Source organism: Cygnus atratus, chromosome 1, assembly GCF_013377495.2.
Source record: "Cygnus atratus isolate AKBS03 ecotype Queensland, Australia chromosome 1, CAtr_DNAZoo_HiC_assembly, whole genome shotgun sequence".
NCBI classification, from domain to species: Eukaryota; Metazoa; Chordata; class Aves; order Anseriformes; family Anatidae; genus Cygnus; species Cygnus atratus.
Genome location: NC_066362.1, coordinates 26687460 through 26707419, shown reverse-complemented (window position 1 = coordinate 26707419; position 19960 = coordinate 26687460). Strand labels below are relative to the sequence as shown.

At 41.4% G+C, this 19960-nt stretch overlaps 2 protein-coding genes across 3 annotated transcripts in view; both read left to right on the top strand.

Annotated features, from left to right (window-relative positions):
* CAPZA2 (capping actin protein of muscle Z-line subunit alpha 2) overlaps positions 1-5350 on the top strand; it is a 29994-nt gene extending 24644 nt beyond the window's left edge. The window contains exons 8-10 of the mRNA XM_035544058.2: positions 938-1009; positions 3449-3511; positions 4364-5350. Coding sequence (XP_035399951.1) covers positions 938-1009; positions 3449-3511; positions 4364-4504 — 276 coding nt within the window. The 3' untranslated portion in view covers positions 4505-5350. The remainder of the gene's footprint in view (positions 1-937; positions 1010-3448; positions 3512-4363) is intronic.
* A 12167-nt stretch (positions 5351-17517) lies between these two features.
* The window catches only part of ST7 (suppression of tumorigenicity 7), a 145798-nt gene continuing 143355 nt past the window's right edge, over positions 17518-19960 (top strand). Inside the window, exon 1 of one of the 2 annotated variants that reach the window (XM_035544053.2) lies at positions 17518-17692. In XM_035544053.2, the coding sequence (XP_035399946.1) occupies positions 17542-17692 (151 nt within the window). In that variant the 5' untranslated portion in view covers positions 17518-17541. The remainder of the gene's footprint in view (positions 17693-19960) is intronic. The other variant, XM_035544055.2, reaches the window with a different exon arrangement.

The following is a 19960-nucleotide window of genomic DNA, read 5'->3' as shown; positions in this document are numbered from 1 at the left end:
ATCATAATGTATATGAAATCATAGTATTGTACATTAATCAGCAAATTAAAATGTTATTTTGCCTAATAGGGTGAGAGACAAATGCTTCTATTTTCTAATTATGTTCACTTCATCAAAATAGTAAAAATATCTTTAAGGATACTTGTTTAGGTGTCAGTTACATAACTTTTGTATGAATTATTGTGAATTGTTGCATGTAATTTCATATATGCTTTCTATTTTTTTTAAGATCTCTTGTAGTTACATTAGAAGCTAAACGTGTTCAGATCCTTCCCACCTGAATTTAAAAGTACTAAAGTTAGCTTGAGTGAAGTTTCACCAGTCTCCTCCTCCTGCAAAATACACAAGGAAGCTCTTCTGTAGATACAGATTTCGTTCTGCCTTGCTACCTAACCTTGACAGACTTTGTACCAAAGAGCTCCTTTGTCTCTATATGTACCTGCTTTTGTTATGAGCCATATCTGATAGAGGGAAATATCAAAAACAGACATAAAGAAAGGGAAGCCTAATGTTGCATTGTCTGTAGCACGCAGTTTGGGTGAAGGAGGAAAAAAGAACTTCACTGTACCCTGAAGCATTGGCAAAAGTCATGTTAAATATATCTTTACCACATCAAGAATTTCTAGAAAGGTTATCACATGAGAAGTAAGTCTTCTACTTTGTGTTGCTAATCAAGACCTAAACTTCTTTGCATGAAATACTACCTGAGGCAAATGAACACCAAAATGTTTTCAGAGTAGCTTCTTCAGTTACACCCTCAGAAAAATATTTTAATTCTACAACATTTTGTTTTCTTATGTGTTGTTTTGTAACATGTTTGTTTGTTTGTTTAAATGTGGTAAGTTATCTATAGGGATAAATGCTACAGTGTTTTGATTTTCCTGTATGATTATGTTCTGTAACATCTAATACGAGTTTTTTGTTTAATTTTCTGTAGGTTCACTATTATGAAGATGGTAATGTTCAGCTTGTGAGCCATAAAGACATACAGGATTCTCTAACAGTGTCTGTAAGTGAACTTTAGAGATCTTAGTATGTATGTTGAGGTGACCTTTTAATTAAACAACACGAGCAAGCTTAAAAAAAATGGAAATTTGGGGGCTAGTTTGTTCTTCTGCTTGAATGAGAATGAATGTTCTAATCTATAAATATTTTCTATGTAATATGCACTACTTTTACATAACATGTAGTTAAATGTTTTGACTCTTTTAAACATTTAAAGCCTGTGTATGCTTGCATGTAGCTTATATAAGCTAAATTAACTTTGATTGTAAAGTTTTAGTTAGCTTGCTGTCTTTCTGAACTTCTCTTGTATTTAAACTTCAGTATGTAGAGTGTCCTTTTAGAATTACTTTTTGAATATGAAGAAGGTTTAAGTTATAATAACCCACTTTAGTAAAGTTATAATAACTGACTTTAGCAGTAGTCTCTGGGAGATCACCTGTAGCACTCCTTTGCTCACGAGAAGACCATTATGCTAAAAATAGTAAGCAAATGCTTCCAGTTGAGAAGCAATAGTATTTTCCCTTCCTTTTCCTCCCTATGTGTAACTGGTGCTATCAGCCTCCTGCTTCTGTGTATGAAAAGCACTTTCAGAGATGCTTTAGGTTGAGAAACATTTGTGTTTAAAGCATAATTTTGGCTTTAAAGCAAAATTTTTCAACGTGTAATTTTTCGACTTCTTTACAAATGGATACTTGTAGTAATGAGGAGCACACAGTTAAAATAAGAACTGTTTGGAAATAGTAGCAGATGTATCCTTTAGGATTTGGTACTGTTGCAGCATGAACTACTACTTTTGAAAGAATATTATTCTTGCCTACTGCAGATTGTATTTGTAAGCAGTAGGATCTCCTGTTAGGGGTGTTCCTTAAGAAAACTTAAGCCAGTGAAGTTAAACTGATAAAGGGAAATTTTAGAAGCGAACTGTAGAAGTATTTTAACGATAATGACTCGTAGTGACCATTTGGGCTGAAAAGATCAGTTTGTCAATAAGGAACATTGTTCATTAATATAAAGCAAGGCTTGTTGGCTTTTCAGATGCAATAGCAGCATAGAGAATGGTGGACTGTGGTGCCAAGTAATAACGCTTCTGGCGCTGTAAATATAAAATTACTTTTGACCCCATAAGCAGAGGGATCTGTTTAGTCTTTCATTCAAGTAAGATTTTTTTCAGGGGAAACTATCCAGAAGAAGGTATCCTGTCAATTTCTCCTTTTGCTTCACTTTCGATTGGAATTGACTTAATTCTGTGACGTGGAGTAAAGTGACAGAAGACCAATGAGTAGAAAAAGATCTTTTATATAACCTTCCGTCCTCTTCATAGAACAAAAGCAAGTGTGCTGCTGGTTAACAACTTTTAACCTTGGCTTTGAGGGTAGAGGCTGTACAGGTTCTTATTTCACAGAGACAGAATGGTAGATTAAAAGGAGCCCTGCTGACTCCTCCTTTTCATTGTTTGGCAGAGAAGCAATTTTGCACCCGCAGTGGGCACAGATGAAATAAATAACTGAAGCAACTCTTGTTGCTGGAGCTATGAATAATTGTAGTGAAGGTTACTTTCTTATTCCTAATTTCTTTCTGAACAAAATAAGAATTTTTACCACAAATTCTTCCTCTCCATATCAGAGCCTTTTAAATCATTATCTCAGTTCACTGAAAAGTCAAAACCCTTCCCATCTGTAATTTTCTTCTACTGGTCACTACCTTCTTCATCTCTCTACAGTGTCCAGGAGCACTTTGATGGCTGCTAAGTGCAGTTTCAGTGAAACTTTAAACCAGTTAGAGCTGAGGCCTTCCCCCAGCCCTGTAGTCCAACCTCTGTTCTTGCAGAACACGCATAGATAGATATAGTCTAGTGTTTTCTGCCTCGGTTCAGTTGCCTGTTTCAGAATATTTAGAAGCAAGAAATTTTGGTTTTGTTTGTAATTAATTAGCTGATGTTCTTGAAGCTGTACAGGAAATTTAACATCAATCCTGTTAACACCAATACTTAGTATTTTTTTAGAGACTTACACGTGCATTTTCATAAAACCATAACATTTTAAATCAAAGTATTGTAATAAGCTCTGTGATAATCTGTATGCTTGTTTGCAGTTGAACTGTTATGATTTTTTTTAATACCATTTCCTACCACAAGTAAATCTGTTAGCCTGGCACATGTAAATAAACCTATATTGCTCCATACTTGGTTGATTTATTTCCTCATAATTTTAGCTCATACCCTGAACCAGCACAATACCCAAGAATAATTAAGGCATAGCAACAAAGAATGTAGTGTATACCTTTTGGATGAATGTTTAGTTCAATTTTGTTTTAGTCACTAAATGGTCACGTGTTCTCATGGAATCTACGCATATTTCGTAATTACTGGAAAAAACATAATGTAATTGGTCTTCTGAGAATCACGCTGTACATCAGACCTAATTCAAATGCTTTCTTTCTCTAGAATGAAGCCCAGACGGCAAAGGAATTTATAAAAATTGTAGAGGCTGCAGAAAATGAGTATCAGGTACGTTGGTGGAAAAACACACTATATCTTTACTCGTGTAGATTACCATATATTTGGCCAAAGCTGCTATTCTATAATTAACATGCTTGATACTAAGATAATGCAGTTCCTTACGGATCTAAATAGATTACATGCTGCTGTTAAATGTATTCTCCCTTTCCAAACGTTCTGGTGATTGCACTCACCTACATAACATTACGTTCAAAGTTGTTTTTTGAGAGCAGAAAATGCATCTCTGCAGGCCCTAGTGTGGTTAAATATCAGTGTTTCTGATCCATTTCAGTGCATTCCTTAAGTGGAATTTTTTGTATAGATTCTGTTCGGAGGCTGCTCTGTTACACAGCTTTGCTAACTATTACTGTAAGCATTATTCAAGTTAGTTGTCTTGAACATAAGGTAAATTTCAGACAGCTTGCTCTGTCAGTTTGAAAAAAATGCTCATTAATAAAACTGTAGTAAGTGTCGTATACGTTATATTTAAGTCGTGGTGTGTATATTTAAGTAGAGACTCACTCTACCATACCACCGAAATAACAGTGGAAAATTTTGGTGTCTGGAAGTAATGATGTATGAGCTAACTCAGATTGGCATTTCATTCATGTTGCTGATTAACACACTGTGGTTTGCTGAGACACCTGGGCCAGAGCCAGGTTTATTGCATCTGTCTAAATTTCTTCACATAGTTTCAGTCTAGATCTATCAGCTTTTCTTCATAAGATATTATTTTAATTTAGCATATGTTTATTAAGCCTCTTTAAGAGATAACAGACTACTCAATCATTTAACTTTTTATATAGCATCCTGGTTCTGTTCTTCATGTGTCTTTGTTTTGTATGACTTTGTGTTTGACAGACTGCTATCAGCGAGAATTATCAGACTATGTCAGACACTACTTTCAAGGCCTTACGTCGACAGTTGCCAGTTACCCGCACCAAGATTGACTGGAACAAGATTCTTAGCTATAAGATTGGAAAAGAGATGCAGAATGCTTAAAACAAACATTGCATGACTGGATCATTTTAGTGTCCTTGTATACAAATAAATTACAAAAAGTATTTGGAACTGTCAGATCACCCAGTCAGCATGGGCTTTTGCCATGGAAAATCACTGTAAGTAGTTTGGTTAGAGCACAAAGCTTAGCTAATTGATCTTTTTTGTTTTTTCTTTCTTTTCAGAGGGTTGCAACTTCATTGTAGCTGAGTATCTTCCTTTAGAGTTTCTGTTGTACCTTTATTTGTTTTTTATAATGAAGAAACCATGCCTTTAGTTTTCAATTACAAGTTAAGAACAGTTTGAAAATATTTTTGCATATAATAACCCTTTCTCTTGCTTTCATGTGAAATGGACAACTTCCAAAATGCGCTGGATTCCTTGTGGAGATCAGTAGTGTGCGTTTCTAGGTCAAGGTCAACATGGAGTTAGCTATAGGTGCTGTTGTTGAAATCATCTACCCTTTAATTGTGTGTAAAATTGAGAAAGCATTTTCTATGTTGTTTAAACCTTTCAGCATACTTAATTAGCTAGCTCCATGTTAATTAAACTTAAAAAAGAAAAGAAAAGGCCAAGGCCAAGGTCGAATGCTGTTTCAAGATTTTGAAATTAAATAAAAGTACTTATTTTAGAAATTCATTTAATGCTTTGATCCTGACAGTTACTTAAACGAGCTCAAACTCCATCTGCCCTTGAGTTTTTATCATAAAGCCACAAATGTATTATAACATGGCATATTGTAATATATATAATCCTGTACTCATTACCATGTCTGTCAGTTTATTTTTTTTTCTTGGATTGAAATGTACTAAAACTCAATGTGACATTAAAATGCAAATTTTCTATTTATTTGAGTATCAAATTGCTTCCTGACACGGCCTATTTTTTTGCTATTTATATATTTTTAAAGGGTTGTTTAAAACAGCTGCAAACTCGTGGCCCGTTGGCTATTTTCAGTGTATTTGCGGTTTGCTGCAATATTATCATACATTGTTTCCATTTTCATTTAAGAAACATCTACCTATGGAAGTCCACTTGACATGTGTATCTTACAGCTTCGTATGGAAGAAACTACAAGTCCCAAAATAACACATTTTTATACTTTCCTTGTCTGATAGATCTGGTATTGAAAATGGATGTTAGGTATTTAAAAGCCCAGGCAAAAGCCATCATTACAAATGCTGTATTTCGAAACTTCAGTGAATTCAAGATTTCATTTTTAATTGGATGGAAACCTGTTCTAAAAGATGCTATCTAATTATATGCTCATGATGAAAAAATAAACGGCTTACTTTTTTAGAAGGTAGGTATTTATGCAGGCTCCTTAAACAGTAAAGCTTACACAAGGGTTGTATACTTTTGTTTACAATGTGATCCAATTAATCACTTTACACTGTAAGTTACAGTATAGCAAGAGGAGGAATCTCAGCTTGTACTGAGTAAAAAAAAAAAAAAAAAAGGTACACACAATAGTTTACTGTTTGAAGTGTAATAGCAATACCCCTATATACCATTCTTCAATGTTTTATTATAAAGGGGTATAGTGTAAACTAAGTCCTTGAAATTGCTGCTACTTTACAGTACTGAACTGTATAGTAGAAACTGTACTAACTTGTATCATAGAAGAGTTGTCTTCGTTCTACAACAGTCTTCCTGGAGAGTTTCCCTTGTAATTGTCTTTGTAAAGCAGCTATTGAACCACGTTGTTGTTTAAAAGAAAGCTTATAAAAGCTGTATGCAAGCTGATAAACGGATCCTGAGTCATTGTCTAGTCACTCTGTCAATCTTCATTAAGATCTAAATACAAACCGTGTCACAGTATTTTCTTCAACATATACTTAAGAGCAAGCTAAAGAATGAAAACCAGTGAATGGGCAGTTAGGAGAACTGTTAATGGGCAACAGTGGTGCAAGTAAACTAGCTGTTAGAAAGTTGTGTACGACCAGGATCAGCACTGGCTAAAAGTCAGAATGCTATTTTTCTTACCTGAAATAGAAAGCTAATTTTAAGCGAATTCCTAATAAAGAAGTATTTTACTGTGAAGTACTCTATGGTTGTGTTTTCCTCTCTGTTAATTCGGTCCTACAATAGTCTTGATTGCTGTCTTCAAAGAATAGCATCCTGCAGGCTCAATTCTAAGCCTGTCTATCAGTTTGGTAGAATATTTTTGTATTACTTACGCTTTTTTCTTGATGTGCTAATTTTTAGTCTGTGAGATAGTTCTACACCTTGAACGTCACATCCATTAAGTTACAGCTTCAGTAAAGTGATTTAGAAATAAATCAAATATTGTTACTTCTTCTAAATAGTATCTTATATCACATTTAGGGGTAATGACTCCCCAGATGAAGTTGAGCTGAATTTATCACGGCACATTTGGAGTTCTTGATTTCTCTCAAAACTTTTGGATGTCACTTGCACTTTTTTTTAACCTCTACTGTTAAATTGGAGAACTTTAGAAATGCTTGGTAGTTTTAGGGTGTTTTGTGTAGGTAAAGCACTTTCTCTGAGAAATTTTGCTGTGGTGATTGTCTTAATGTGACCTAATACTTGTTTATATTCTATTTTTAAATATAAAGACAAGCTTTGTATTGTGGAATGCTGATGTACTAGATATTATTACTTGTAATATGGACTTGTAAAATGCTTGTGTTTATGAACATGTTCTATACCTTAGAACTATGTTCTATACCTTATGCATCTCAGTGCCCCTTTACAGTGAGAAATTTTTAACTTGTATGCAAGTAAATAATTGTTCTTTCTGAACATATGAAACAGGAATTATACTTCTGTTTTCAAGTTCTCCTGAGCACCCCCTTTATGTATGTCTGTCTTAAAAATCATACTACAGGTAGAACAAGACTTTACCATCATTGTAATTTTAGTTACATCCCTTCTGCTTCTTACATCCTACACGCTAAAAACAATTCTTCTTGCTGGTTTGTCTGGGAACACTGCAACGTAGTTCATTAAATGGTTATTCAGCTCAAGGTTGAAAGTACTGTTTGAGATTGAACATCCTGATAGGTGCATCCTCTTCAGGTAAAGACCATCCGGATCTACACCAGTGGTGTTTGGGAGTAAAACCTTCTCTCATCCTCAGTGACCACACACTGGTTTGGCTGGCAAAGCAGTTTGGGCATGCTTGAGTTCAGTTCCTTTTGAAGAAATCTGCACTGTGCTCTGGCTTTGCACCAAGCAGACTCCAGCTCCTGCTGGGGACGTGGGTCCATAGCAATAGTTTGTCCTTCAGACAGCTTGAAGCCACCTATATGTTGAGGATGTCTGGAGGATCACACTAAACCTACCCCTCAAATTTCCAGACTTTATATAGTGTAGGCATAGAGGTTGAATGCCATGTGTCTGATTTTATGGATTTGTTCCTATCATACTAAACTACTTTCTGGTACGGCCGTGGTTCCAGTCACACTTCTTTACTGGAAAGACTGAAAGTGTTCATCCTCTGGTAAAACTGTGACCTAGGTTTAGGTTAAACTTAGAGTTTGTTCATAACCTTGCAGAAGTGTCAGCTTTTGACAGTGGCAACTCCAATTTTCTTTGAAAAGCTAAAGGAAAGGAACAGTGAGAGTATGCACTTATTCCTTCTGTGGAAAAGCAGGCTCAACACTTGGCACATTTTCTCACTTGTAATGTTTTCCTTTGTTACTGTGGTTGGCTTATCTGTAATTGGAAACATTCAGCATGATTTTTATCCATGTGCTCATCACAAGAGAGGGTAAGAGTGGTAATATATGCCTTGAACATATTCTGTAAAAATGTTTAGACTTTTCTGTGCATCTTTTCTTGCGAATCAGTTAAAATGTGCACAGGCAAACCTGTCAGGAGTTTAAAAAACAAGCCTCAGAGGCGCATATAAAGACTGTTACTTGGCTAGGTGTGGTTTGAAATAACTAGAGGTTTGAAAAAACTTCAAGCTTATGGGCTTGTAAATGTGCTTGCAGAAGGAGTTATTGGTTGATTTTGCGGGTAGACAGCACATGCTCATAATCACCTGTAGGAAATGCTCATTTTGGTTTTGTGTTTGAATAACCTTAATATATTTCAGTGTCAGGTGTGTACAGAATCCAGTTCCGTAGTTAACAGCAAAAGAATTTGGAGTAGTTCCTTTAATAAACAAGTAGTTTACCCTTCGAATTTATTTCAGAAGTCATATAGGAATAATAATATAGAAGGCTGAGCTATGGCTTTGGCACAATGCTGTGAATGCAAGACAAGCAGCATTGTGAGGAGGGTTTCCAAAAGACATGCTCACGGCTTCTTTTGCTGCAACTAAAGATTTCCTCAGGTGGGTTGCCAGTTGCTGTGGTGAGTAGGCAAGCCTGCTGAGAGTCAAAAGCTACCTCTTGTGGTATGTCTGGAAACTAAGCTACCTTTCTTAGGTAGAGAAAAGAGGTTTGGCCCCATGAGGTAAAGGAGGGACTCCGTGGAGTAAATGTTCAAACAAATGGCTACAAGAAAACCAGGCTACCTCCTCTTTTGCAAGTAAAACATTTATGCACCTAACAGAAAAATCACAGCCACAAGCTCTCGAGTGGAAGACATGTTTAATTTCCATTTTCTTGGGATGCAATGACTATTAAATGTTTTCCTTCCAGCTGCTTGAGCTGCCTGTCTCTTCAATGTGTTGACTTTCTCGGGTGCTGGACTGTGGTGTGTACTGTCTCAGGACTAGGCATCTTGCAGAAGCCGGGTGCTTAAAAGTTAGGCTCCGAATGGTGGAAATGTTCAAAACCTTGCTGTGCTATTGAGGTGCCAGCAAGGGCTCCAGCTATGTCTGTGGGTTTGGGATGCCATCATCCTGCCGTTTCCTGGATAAGGAAACATACCTGGTTCTAACATAAGATCTGTCACCAAGATCGTAAGAGGTACAAGAGTATGACTGAATATGTATTTTCCTTCTCCTATTCAGCCTGAAGAGTGTGAGTCTGATGCTGCAGCTCTGAGGAGAGCTTGACCTGTTATTTCCCTTCCAGTCTGTCTTAATCCAGTCAAAATCTTGAGGGTACTGCCCCAAATACCTCTGTGAATCTTCGGTAACCTGCAGTCTGTGTACTGACCTAGCACTTGTTTCTACTGTGTCTAACAACATGCATTTATAGCTTCTTTGTAATTTGGAAATAGGGGAAAGAAGCTCAGAAAAGGGGTAAGTTAATTACAAAATAAAACAGTACTCCAAAGATGAACACACTTTTAAGTACGCTTCTAGTTTTGCTGTGACACTTAAGGTTAATATCTGCACAAGCAACTGGAGTAGAAATCTGAGCTTTCGAGAGCCATTAACAGTTTTAAACTAAATAGCAGGAAGAAATCCGCTTTCCTCTTTCCTTTTACATGGAGCTGCATTGTTAAATCCCCCTTCAGATGATGTAAAACTGGTAAACTTTGCAAGTCTTTCGCTGCATTGTAAAAACATGAACGAGAGGAAGCAAAAGCATAGTTGGCCACAAAGCTGCTGTGGTTAACGACTCCAAAGGTCAGATGTTTGATTGGACAACTGAGCAGTAGTGGTGTTAGGAGTCTTCACTTCTTTCAAGGGGAAGAAGCAAAAGCTCATCTTGGTTCTTATTGCACAGTGTGGCGGCACCAGCTGCACCTTGGCTGTACTAGGTGGGACAGAAAGTTGTCTGCTCTGAAAGAAATAGTTAATGATAAAAATTGTTTCCTCTCCAAGTTCCTGTAGGCCTTCAGTAGTGGTATTATTAGGGTAGGTGTTAAGAAAAGTTAAATCTTCCTTGCTGGATCTTAACCTCTTTTTGTTTTAGCTGTCTTCAAATACATTTTATGTATATGTTTTATGTATTTGAAGAATGTCTCTACACTGCGCAGCTTTTAGGCTAAAGACTAATCCCAGCAATTCTAATTTCAACACGAAATTCAATACTTTAAATAATTTCTTTACATCCTGCTCATTGGTTTCTGTTCATTTCCAAAAGCAGATTGTCTTTGCTCTCCATCTTGTTAATTTAGGTCCCGGCGATGTTGCAGGCTATCATGGTATTAACAGAGTCCTTGGATTTCCTCCTGCTAGGAACTGGCATTGGAGGCTGTAGTGTTCCCTGGCATTATTTTCATCAACACTGAGAAGATTTCTGTTATTATTTCGAAACGCATGCTAAATTATTACAAAATAAATAAAAATACAGCTGGGTAAGTGTGTCCCCTATGATACCCCTTTCTAGTGGCAACAAAGGCACAGAGAGTGCACAAAACAGAGACAGCTCTGTATCCTGATGATGGGGGCCAGCCAGCAAACGACTCCTGAACTAGGAATCCTGGAATGAAGAGCTGAGGGCTGCTGTGAACTTTTCTGGGGTGATGAGATGGATCTTTGTTATCAGGGATGTTTCTACCAATAGCAGGCAGTTCATTTAGCAGTACCTTGTAAGCACTGATGTCAGTCAAAGCTGAAGAGGAGAAATGCACCACTCTTGTACCTCACAGCTCCCCGGTTCTCTGCAATGAAGCACGTGGTGTGCTTTCTCCTACCTTTCTTCTGTGTGGAGGAAAAGAAAAGGAGCAGCGTTCAATCGGAGTTGACAAGGCAACATATGTTAGAGGTCGTAGTATTCTCGCTCCACCTGAGCTAGCCAGAACATCTCATGGAGTATTAAAGAAGCGTGTGTCGTTCAAGGGCCCATTTAAAGTTCCTGTAGGTGTGCACTGGTGGATGCCGGGAGTCAGCTCAATTGCAGAAGCCTAGACCTGAGATACCTGCTGAGAAAGGAAATGTCGTTTGCTCATGAAGAATTGAAGTGCTGCTGCTGTTTGAGGGCTCTGCTACAAGGCCAGGTCAGAAGCTGCTAGATGACTGATTCTATGGGTGTAAGAGGAGCTGGAGTGAAGGAGCAAGCAGAAGAATCTGTTAAAAGTGTTCAGTAGATGTCCTGTTCCATTTCGCTAATAAACTTAGTGAGGCATCATCTTCCGGTTAGGAACTTGGGGACCTCTCCTCAGCTCTTTTAGCTGGGTACTGTGTGCCTTGCAGTGCAACTAGCAGTTAATGTGACTGGAATTACAGTACCTGAATTGAGATGATGAGGTAGAGACTGACGCTACGTAATTTCCCAAATAGTAAACTCGACCGCTGGATACTTCACCCTTCTGATAAGGTTATTCCTGAACATAGTAAGTTGTCCGAATAAACTGTAACTGCTGTCACGATGTGGTGACCCAGTGCCTGGTATCAAAACACAGATGTTGACATGGTTGAGAAACAACAGACACAACCTTGGCACTCCTACAACCAAGGATAATTGTTCTGTGAAAAAATCAAAGTTATCACTCAAGTAATGGACCCAATGAAAGAGGTGTCAAGGTTATTTATGATAATGGACATTCACTGCAGATGATGGATTTGCTGCAACCATGTGGCTGTCATTGGTGGTGGAGATCACCACAGACAGTAGCAAACATTAATACATCATTTGCTCAAAACCTCTTGTAGTCCGTTGGTGAAAGAAGGGAAGAAAACTTCTTCCTGGGTTTCTACCAATACCTAGTTGGTGAAGACACAGTGTTGATGTTGAGCTCATTATTGCCTTCAGCTCTGGGGCCCTCAGCACAAGAAGGACGTGGGCCTGTTGGAGCAGGTCAGAGGTGGGCCACAAGGATGGTCAGAGGCTGGAGCACCTCTCCTATGAAGACAGGCTGAGGGAGTTGGGGTTGTTCAGCCTGGAGAAGAGAAGGCTCTGGGGAGACCTTAGAGCAGCCTTCCAGTGCCTAAAGGGGGCCTGCAGGAAAGCTGGGGAGGGGGCTCTTCGTCAGGGAGTGTAGGGATAGGACAAGGGGTAATGGTTTTAAACTAAGACGGAAGATTTAGATTAGATATTCAGAAGAAATTCTTTACTGTGGGGGTGGTGAGGCAGTGGCACAGGCTGCCCAGAGAAGCTGTGGATGCCCCATCCCTGGAGGTGTTCAAGGCCAGGTGGATGGGGCTTTGGGCAACCTGGTCTGGTGGGAGGTGTCCCTGCCTGTGGCAGGGTTTGGAACCGGGCAGTCTTTGAGGTCCCTTCCACCCCAAACCATTCTGGGATTCTGTGACAGGAAAAATAAACGATGCTGTGTATACACTAATTGCAGATTTCAGATAGAGTAACTGAGACATTTTTATCTGCTAAAAAGGTCCATTTGTTAGTACAGTGACAACACAAAGCAAATTGCAATCGCTCAACATCTTTCTTATGAAAAAAGGCAAGATACTGAACAGCAAGGAAATTCAGTGCCTTCTCCTCTCCTGCGCCTCCAAATTCATCTCAGGAAAGAGAAGCAGGCTTACCGCTTGGCTCTGCTCCAGGGTGCGGGTCCAGGGAGCCGAGCTGCCGTCCCGCCACTCAACCTAACCGGGGAGGCCGCGAGCAGTGCCGGTCCCCCCGGGCTCCCCGCCCTCTGTCTCTGCCTCCTCGCTTCTCCCACAGCCCCGTCTGCCTCCTGTGACGTACCAAGATGTGTGGATGCCGATGCCAAACTCTGGCTTGCCAAGAGCTCTGTTTTGACCGGAGGCCAACCTTGCGGCTTTTTAGTATTTCCTTACGAATCCTGAGCACGTACCATCTCGCACAAATACTGACGGGGCTCTGTACGCCACCTGATTTTTATAAAGGATCTTTGTAAAATAGCTCGGTGAGTGTGTGTGTGTCAATCTACATCAGAAGAAATATGTAAGTGCTACTGGCAGGTACTTCTGTGGATTTTTTTTTCCAGAGATATATCAATAAGCTTTAGCAAACAGATGTGGTTGGGAGGAGGCACCGTGCCCTGCACTGACACCTGCTTCTGCTGATGTTCAGGATGGAATACCCATCTGATTTTTAGGGAGAAAAGTCATTTGTTAGTCAAAAAAGGTAAAAGAAGAAAGGAAAACAGGTTGGATTTTGGTTTGGTTTGATTTTCTGGCTAAGGTCTATTTCTAACGCTACCTAAAAATACTGAAACACAGCTTGGAGTTGCACTTAACTATTTGGTGGCTCTTTTCTTTGCACTGTGCTTCCATCGGCATCTTGTTAACCGAGCCAGGTCTAATTCTGTATTTGTGACTTGCCTTGCAGCTAAGGCAGCTGCCCGGTTGCTTTTCTTGTCAGTAAGAGCCGTAATTGACTTTCCTCCAGGCTGCCCTTCCTCCCTCCCCGGTAACTGCCCACACATACTCTTCTTCATCCTCTTTTTTTGCCCGAGTCTTCATGGCCATGGGCAGCCCCACGCAGGGCATGTCAGCCTTCTCTTCGTTTTCTCCATCCTCCTTCAGTTTAAACAGATCCCTGGGAATCTGGGGATCCAGCTCCTGCTCCTTCAGCTGCCCCTCCTGTATGAACAGATAAAACAGGCGGAGCTTCGTTCCCTGTCCTCTAACCTGCATGCTGCTTGGAAATCTTGGAAGAAGATTTTTTTTTAACTTTTTGAGAAGTGGTGATCTTAGTACACAAATATGGTGGCATATTTTGAAATATGACTGTCTTATTTTCAGCTGAAGCATATTCCTGTAGTACCATAACATCTCACTTAAAAGATAAGGATCAGAAGCTTTGCGCTGAGCACCCTGCTCAGAAGTCCATAGTAAAGTATTTAGGAGTCTTTTGTTTGTTTTTAATGAAAATAGATTGATTAAATTGTAAATTAAGCAAGATTTTTTATTTGAGTCTTCTTTAACATGTTTTCAGTTCTCTGGGCTGTGGCTAAGATCTGTGTGCTTTAGCTGCAAAGAGACTTTCCTACATGATTAAGCTGTTTTATTAAGGCTTTGGGATGCCTGAAGAGTGCTGGCAACAGCATGCCATGACAATTCCTTTAGTGCTTTCACTCACGTTGGCATGCTGTTTATAAGCATCACGGATTTCGGTTTAGACTGCCATCTCCAGTTCATCCCTGATATCGTTTAATATGGGTTTGCATATGTTTAACAGGCACACTATGTGCAAGTGGATTTACATCTGTATATACACGTGTGCACGTGCACGGGTGCAGATCTTAAGCCTAGCCTTTTGTTGCATGCTGGTAGCATCTATTGCTTCTTACTTGCCAGGCCCCAAGCTCAGGAGTGATCCTTCCTTCTGGAAAAAAGTGATAACTTTGCCGTACCTCATGTGCAGTGACTGTCACTGCGTCCACTTCCTGATTTAATTCAGCAAAGTCATCAACAGTCGTCTGAGAAAGTGAGCAGCCCGGGCTCAGCTTATGGCAAATAAATGAGCCGTGTGGGCACCTGCAAGGCTCTCAGAAGTAGGGACTGGGGTACCCAAGGAGCTGTGTGAAAACACTTAACTGAGTAAGATAGTTGTGTGGAAAATCAGAGCAGAAAGGTAAAAGATGCTTTTAAAATGATATTTTTTTTATTTTTTTTTTGCAATGGCCACTTCAGCTGTATTCTGTTAGGTCTTGACCTAGCAAAGGAGCGAGTGCCCAGAGCCAGGAGACACTTAATAAAATCTTAATAAAACCTCTTTATAGTACTGAAGAGTTTGCTTTTTGACTTGTAAAACGGATGTTTTAAAACTTTGTGTTAATACTTGGCACCCTTTGCTAGCAGAATGGAGAGAGGAGGGAGAATTAGTGTTAAACAGAGCCCGAACTGCGGGCATCGTGCTTGGGAGCTCAGCGGTGTCTTCACTGGTGGCAACAGAAACGCAACTAATTCATCGCCTGAGCACACCGTGCCAGCCATGGCTCAAGATACCCTAATGGGCAACTCCTCTTCACCTTGAGCAAACGCTGCTTTTGGGATGCACGGTTCTTCTTCCTTGACTTTTCTTAAACCCTTTGTGCTTTTAAAAACCTTTGTGTCTTTCTTCTAGGAAAGGAATCGATCATAGTTTTGTAATATAGGCAATGATATTCTCAAAACTACCATACGTAGAGAAAAATTATGTGACAAATTTGCTCTTTTTTTCCTAATACATAAGAGAACGTGAGAGGAATATTTTAATTTAGCAATAATTTTATGATGGAATAAGGTTGTTTTTTTTCAGATACGACTTATGTCTTAAGTATTTCCTTTCTAACTGGAAGAGGAAGCAGAAATAATTGAAATGTGGTTTTCTGTGGCATGTAATTTAACTATAAATGTCCTTTTTGCGGTTTCTTTCAAAATGCCATTTGTATATTCTAATTAAAATAAAGTTTTGTGCTTTATTAGTGGGAAAAACTTCTGCCAGTCTCACACCAGTGTTGCCATATGGCAACACCTCCCTTAATCCGAAGATCCTGGCACCTCTGAATGCCCGAGCCCCAGCCAGTGTTGCCTACCCAGCTGCACGTCCTGTGGAAGAACAAATTTGTGAGCCTGGGTGCCTTTGGTACCCCAAGAAGGTATAAATTTGTAAGACTGCAGATTTACTTTGCTGTAATGCCTTTTAGGTATTGTAAACCTGCTGGAAAAGCTGTGTTTTATCTATGGTGACTTTTTCATTGACTAGAAAATCCCAGGAGAGTGTGGCTATTATCAGTTTGAGCCATTCGACAGGATTTCTTGTTCTTTCAGTATTGCTTAAGAAATGCCAGCTATTTCCCAAGGTGCTGTAGAGCATTATCCCACTCCAAACAGACGGTAGAAGCTTAGAAGGGGAGAGGTCAAGACAAATTAAAGTGCACAATGCGCGGTGCATAAATGTTTGTAAGCCGTGGGACATCAGAGAAGTGGGAACCAGTTACGTTAAATGGCCTCTGAATTTCTGGCATGGTCTGTTGACAAATCTTGTTTCATGTAGTACGTCAGTAAGTCGTGGTAGAAGAAAAATGCATTTCACAGAAGTGCAGTTTTACTACTTGAAGGCTGTGCTTTGTCTACACTTTTTTTTTTAATAAGACATTGGTTGACTTTGCCATGTGGTATCTATCTTCTGAGTGGGGAGCTTTGCAGTTCAGGGTGGTGCTGAGCATGGTACACATGAATATACAAGATAGGGTGCACATAAAATTGTAGTTTTCTGCGTCTGATACTATCCTAGGAAGACTAGGTTAGGCAAAGAGACTGAAAAGAAAATACATCTGTATGATCCTGATCCCACAGGGAACCCTTTTTAGGCTCGAAGTTCTGCTGCGTTGTGAGAATGTCGGCTAAAATCCTTGCTGAAAAACGCAAAGCCAAGCACAAAAAGAGAAAAGGAGTAAGAGTGGAAGAAAGAAAGAAGAAAAAAAAAGAAAAAGAAAAAAAAGGAAAAAAGGGAAAATAAAGGAAAAAGGAAAAAAGAAAAAGAAAAAAGAGAAAAAAATAAAAAAGGAAAAAATAAAAGAAGGAAAAAATAAAAGAAGGAAAACAGAAAGGAAAAAGAAAAAAAGAAAAAAGAAAAGAGGAAAAGAAAGAAAAGAAAAAGAAAAAGAAGAAAAAAAGAAAAGAGGAAAAGAAAGAAAAGAAGAAAAAGAAGAAAAAAAGAATAAGAAAAGGGAAAAAGGAAAAAAAAAGAAAAAAAAGAAAAAAAATAAAGAAGAATAAATCAGAAAAAAAAGAAAAATGAAAACATGAGAAAATAAGAAAAGAAAAAAAAAAAAGAAAAAAGCAAGCCGCGGCGGTTCGCGCTGCCTTTATGTATTTGCCCGTGCATTTAAGTGCCGCGGCTGCTGGTTTCCCGGGGCAGCCTCTCGCTGTTTCCCCGCGTTTCATCATGCGCCGGCCGAGCCCCGGCTCCCCGTCCCCCGGTGTCCCCGTCCCGCTCCCTCCCCGCCGCCCCCCACCGCCCCCAGGCGGCCGGGGGCCGCGCGGGGCCGCCCCGCAGCACGTGTCCGGGGCCGGGGCCGGGGCCGGGGCCGGGGCCGGGGCGGTGGCGGCGGCGTTGCGGCCCCTGGGCGGCGGGCCCCGCGCTGCCTTCCCCGGCGGCGGGCGCGGGCCGCTCCCGGCGGAGTCCATCTTAGGGCGCCGCGGCCGGGCCGAGCCCAGCGCAGCCCCTGCGGAGGAGCCGGGCTCGGCAGGCGCCGCTCGCCCCCCGCACCCGCTGCGCGGCTGTGGCAGCAGAGAGCAGGTTTGGCGGCGGCGGCGGTGCCTTTTTTTTTTTTTTTTTTCCCTTTTTTTTTTTTTTTTTTTCCCCTTCCAAAACATGGCTGAAGCCGGGACGGGCTTTCTGGAGCAGCTCAAGTCCTGCATCGTCTGGTCGTGGACCTACCTCTGGACGCTGTGGTTCTTCGTCATGCTCTTCCTCGTCTACATCCTGCGGGTGCCCCTGAAGATCAACGACAATTTAACCACAGGTAACCGCGGCTCCTCGTCCCCACCGGGCACCGGGCGAGGCCCGCGGGGCGGCCTCGGGGCGCTGCCGGGCCCGGGGGGGCTCCCGGGGGGGCTCCCGGGAGAGGCCGGGGCCGGCGGCTCGCCCCGGGGCACCCCCGGCCCTGCCCGGGGTGAGCGCACGGGGCACGGCTCTGGCGGCCCCCGGGGGTGTGCGAGCTGCTGGGAGGGCACCAGCGGGGGCTGTGAGGTGGGCTTGGGAGGGAGCGGGGCAGGTGGAGCTGCTTGGTGGGGTCCTGCCAGCCCAGGGGGTGCTTGGCTTGGGGTTCCTCCTAGCTCCAGGAGCCCCAACGCCACAGAAATCCCAGGGTGTGCTTTGAGGCGCGCAGCCCAAATTATCTCTTCGTGTTTTATCTCCCTTTCCTTCCCCGCCTTGAGGGATGCTGCCCAAAGCTCGGCTGCTTGCTGTGCCAGCCTGCCCGCTGCTGCCCGCAGGTGTGTTGGGGCTGGTGGGCACTGCTGGACCTTCCTCTTCTCCTCTGCTTTACGCTGTGAGCACAGGCGAAGAAGTACGGGGCGAGCTGTGACCGTGCCCGGCTGAAGCTCGCGGTTATCTGGAGTGTGGTTTGACACAGGACTTGTGCCGTGACTTCTATCAAAGAGCAGATCTCCTTGTTTTGACTAACGAGCCCTTGGAGGGGAGAGTCCTGCGTCTGATTCTCAACCACCAGCTACTTCTGCTGGTCTTTCCGTGTAAATGACAAGTAACAGAACTGCAGTTTTCCCCCACGGTTTCATGCTTTTTTCCGTACTTTTGAGAATAACTGAGCATTTCAGGTGCTCGGGCAGCGCGTTTAATTCCCAAGCCTAAGCCACAACAATCAGAAGCAATTTACTCTCCTGTGTGCCTGGTCTCGATTCATTTCCATAGCAGGCTTATCTCTGTACCGTAGGCTGAGGGACTGTGTAAATACTAACCCAGCTTAAGTTACGGGGCAGCTAATTCTCTCCGGGAGCTTTCCTAGCAGCAGGTGGTGTAGGCACAGATGAGGGATTCAAAAGGAAAAATTTATTTGTGGAAAACTCTTGGTTTCTTTAAAGGGTAAAACCAGACTGGTTATTACGGGGAATATGCTTGGATTAGGGTAATATGTGGAATGGAGTTGATATATTTTCCTGCACAATTTGTGGTGTGTGTTGTACTGATTTAACACGATCAAAGCTTTTATGAAGTTTCTGATAAAAATTAGGTACTAGATTACTCTTCTGAATGATAAGCGTGCAAGTCTGCTGGAAGGTAATCGCTGTTGGGATGGACTTTGCCTATTCAGACCTGATAGGGCAATATCCCATTAGTACACTGAATCAGCAGGAACCCGTGCAGCGTTAGCCAGCCTGAATTGGGCAGTTGTATCTTGAAACTCTTCCTTTTTTCCCAGGTTGTTTATTTTTTTTCAGTTAAAAAGGCTGAAGAAATTACCAGCGAGTCCCAAAGCGTGTGGTGAAAATTAGTTACCATGGGAGAACAATGTGGCCTTTGTGCATCATCTGTTCCTAAGTGGTGTTTATTAAAAAATCAGCACTAGCAATAGCGGGGAGTTTTTGGTGGTGGTGGGTGGGATTTTTAAAAAATTTTTTTTTCAAAGCTCTTGTGAATGAATTAAAACCCATGTGATTCATTGTGGCTTTTCGTTCCAGTTAGTCACAATGGGATGCTGTCACTGGGGTAAGGCTTCTCAGAGTGCCACAGCGGCTGGCACCAGCTGTGATATTCATCAAACTTACCACAGTGGTGTGAAAAGAAAAGCATAAACATTGCTAGCAAAAGTTCTGGATGACGTAAAAAAATAATAAGGTGATTAAAAACAATGACTCGGCATTTCCCCAGCGAGATCTGGATCTGCTGAGGTCAGTCAAGCGAACTGGTTTTCTGTACCACCAGATGCGGACGGAGGCAGCCAAGAAGAGCGGTGCAGCCCCCAGGTGTGGTTTGCACCTCATGAAATCGTGTCTGTGGTTGGCTGCTGCGATATGAAGGGCTGCTGTGGCATGGGAAGGAGAGTACCACACGAGGGTAACGTTATTTCTGACATTGCCTGTGTTGGCGTGGCCTGGCGTCGCCATGCCTGGCGTCGGTATTTTTAAAAGGAAGGTGGAAAACTGGAGAAGGCAGCAAAAAAGGGATTTAAGGGCTGGAGATACGCAGTATGGAGTAAGAGACTTGACTGAGAGATGGCTAGGTTGCATTAAAGAGGTATTGTCTTGGGGAATAGGCGGCCATTTAGTCATGA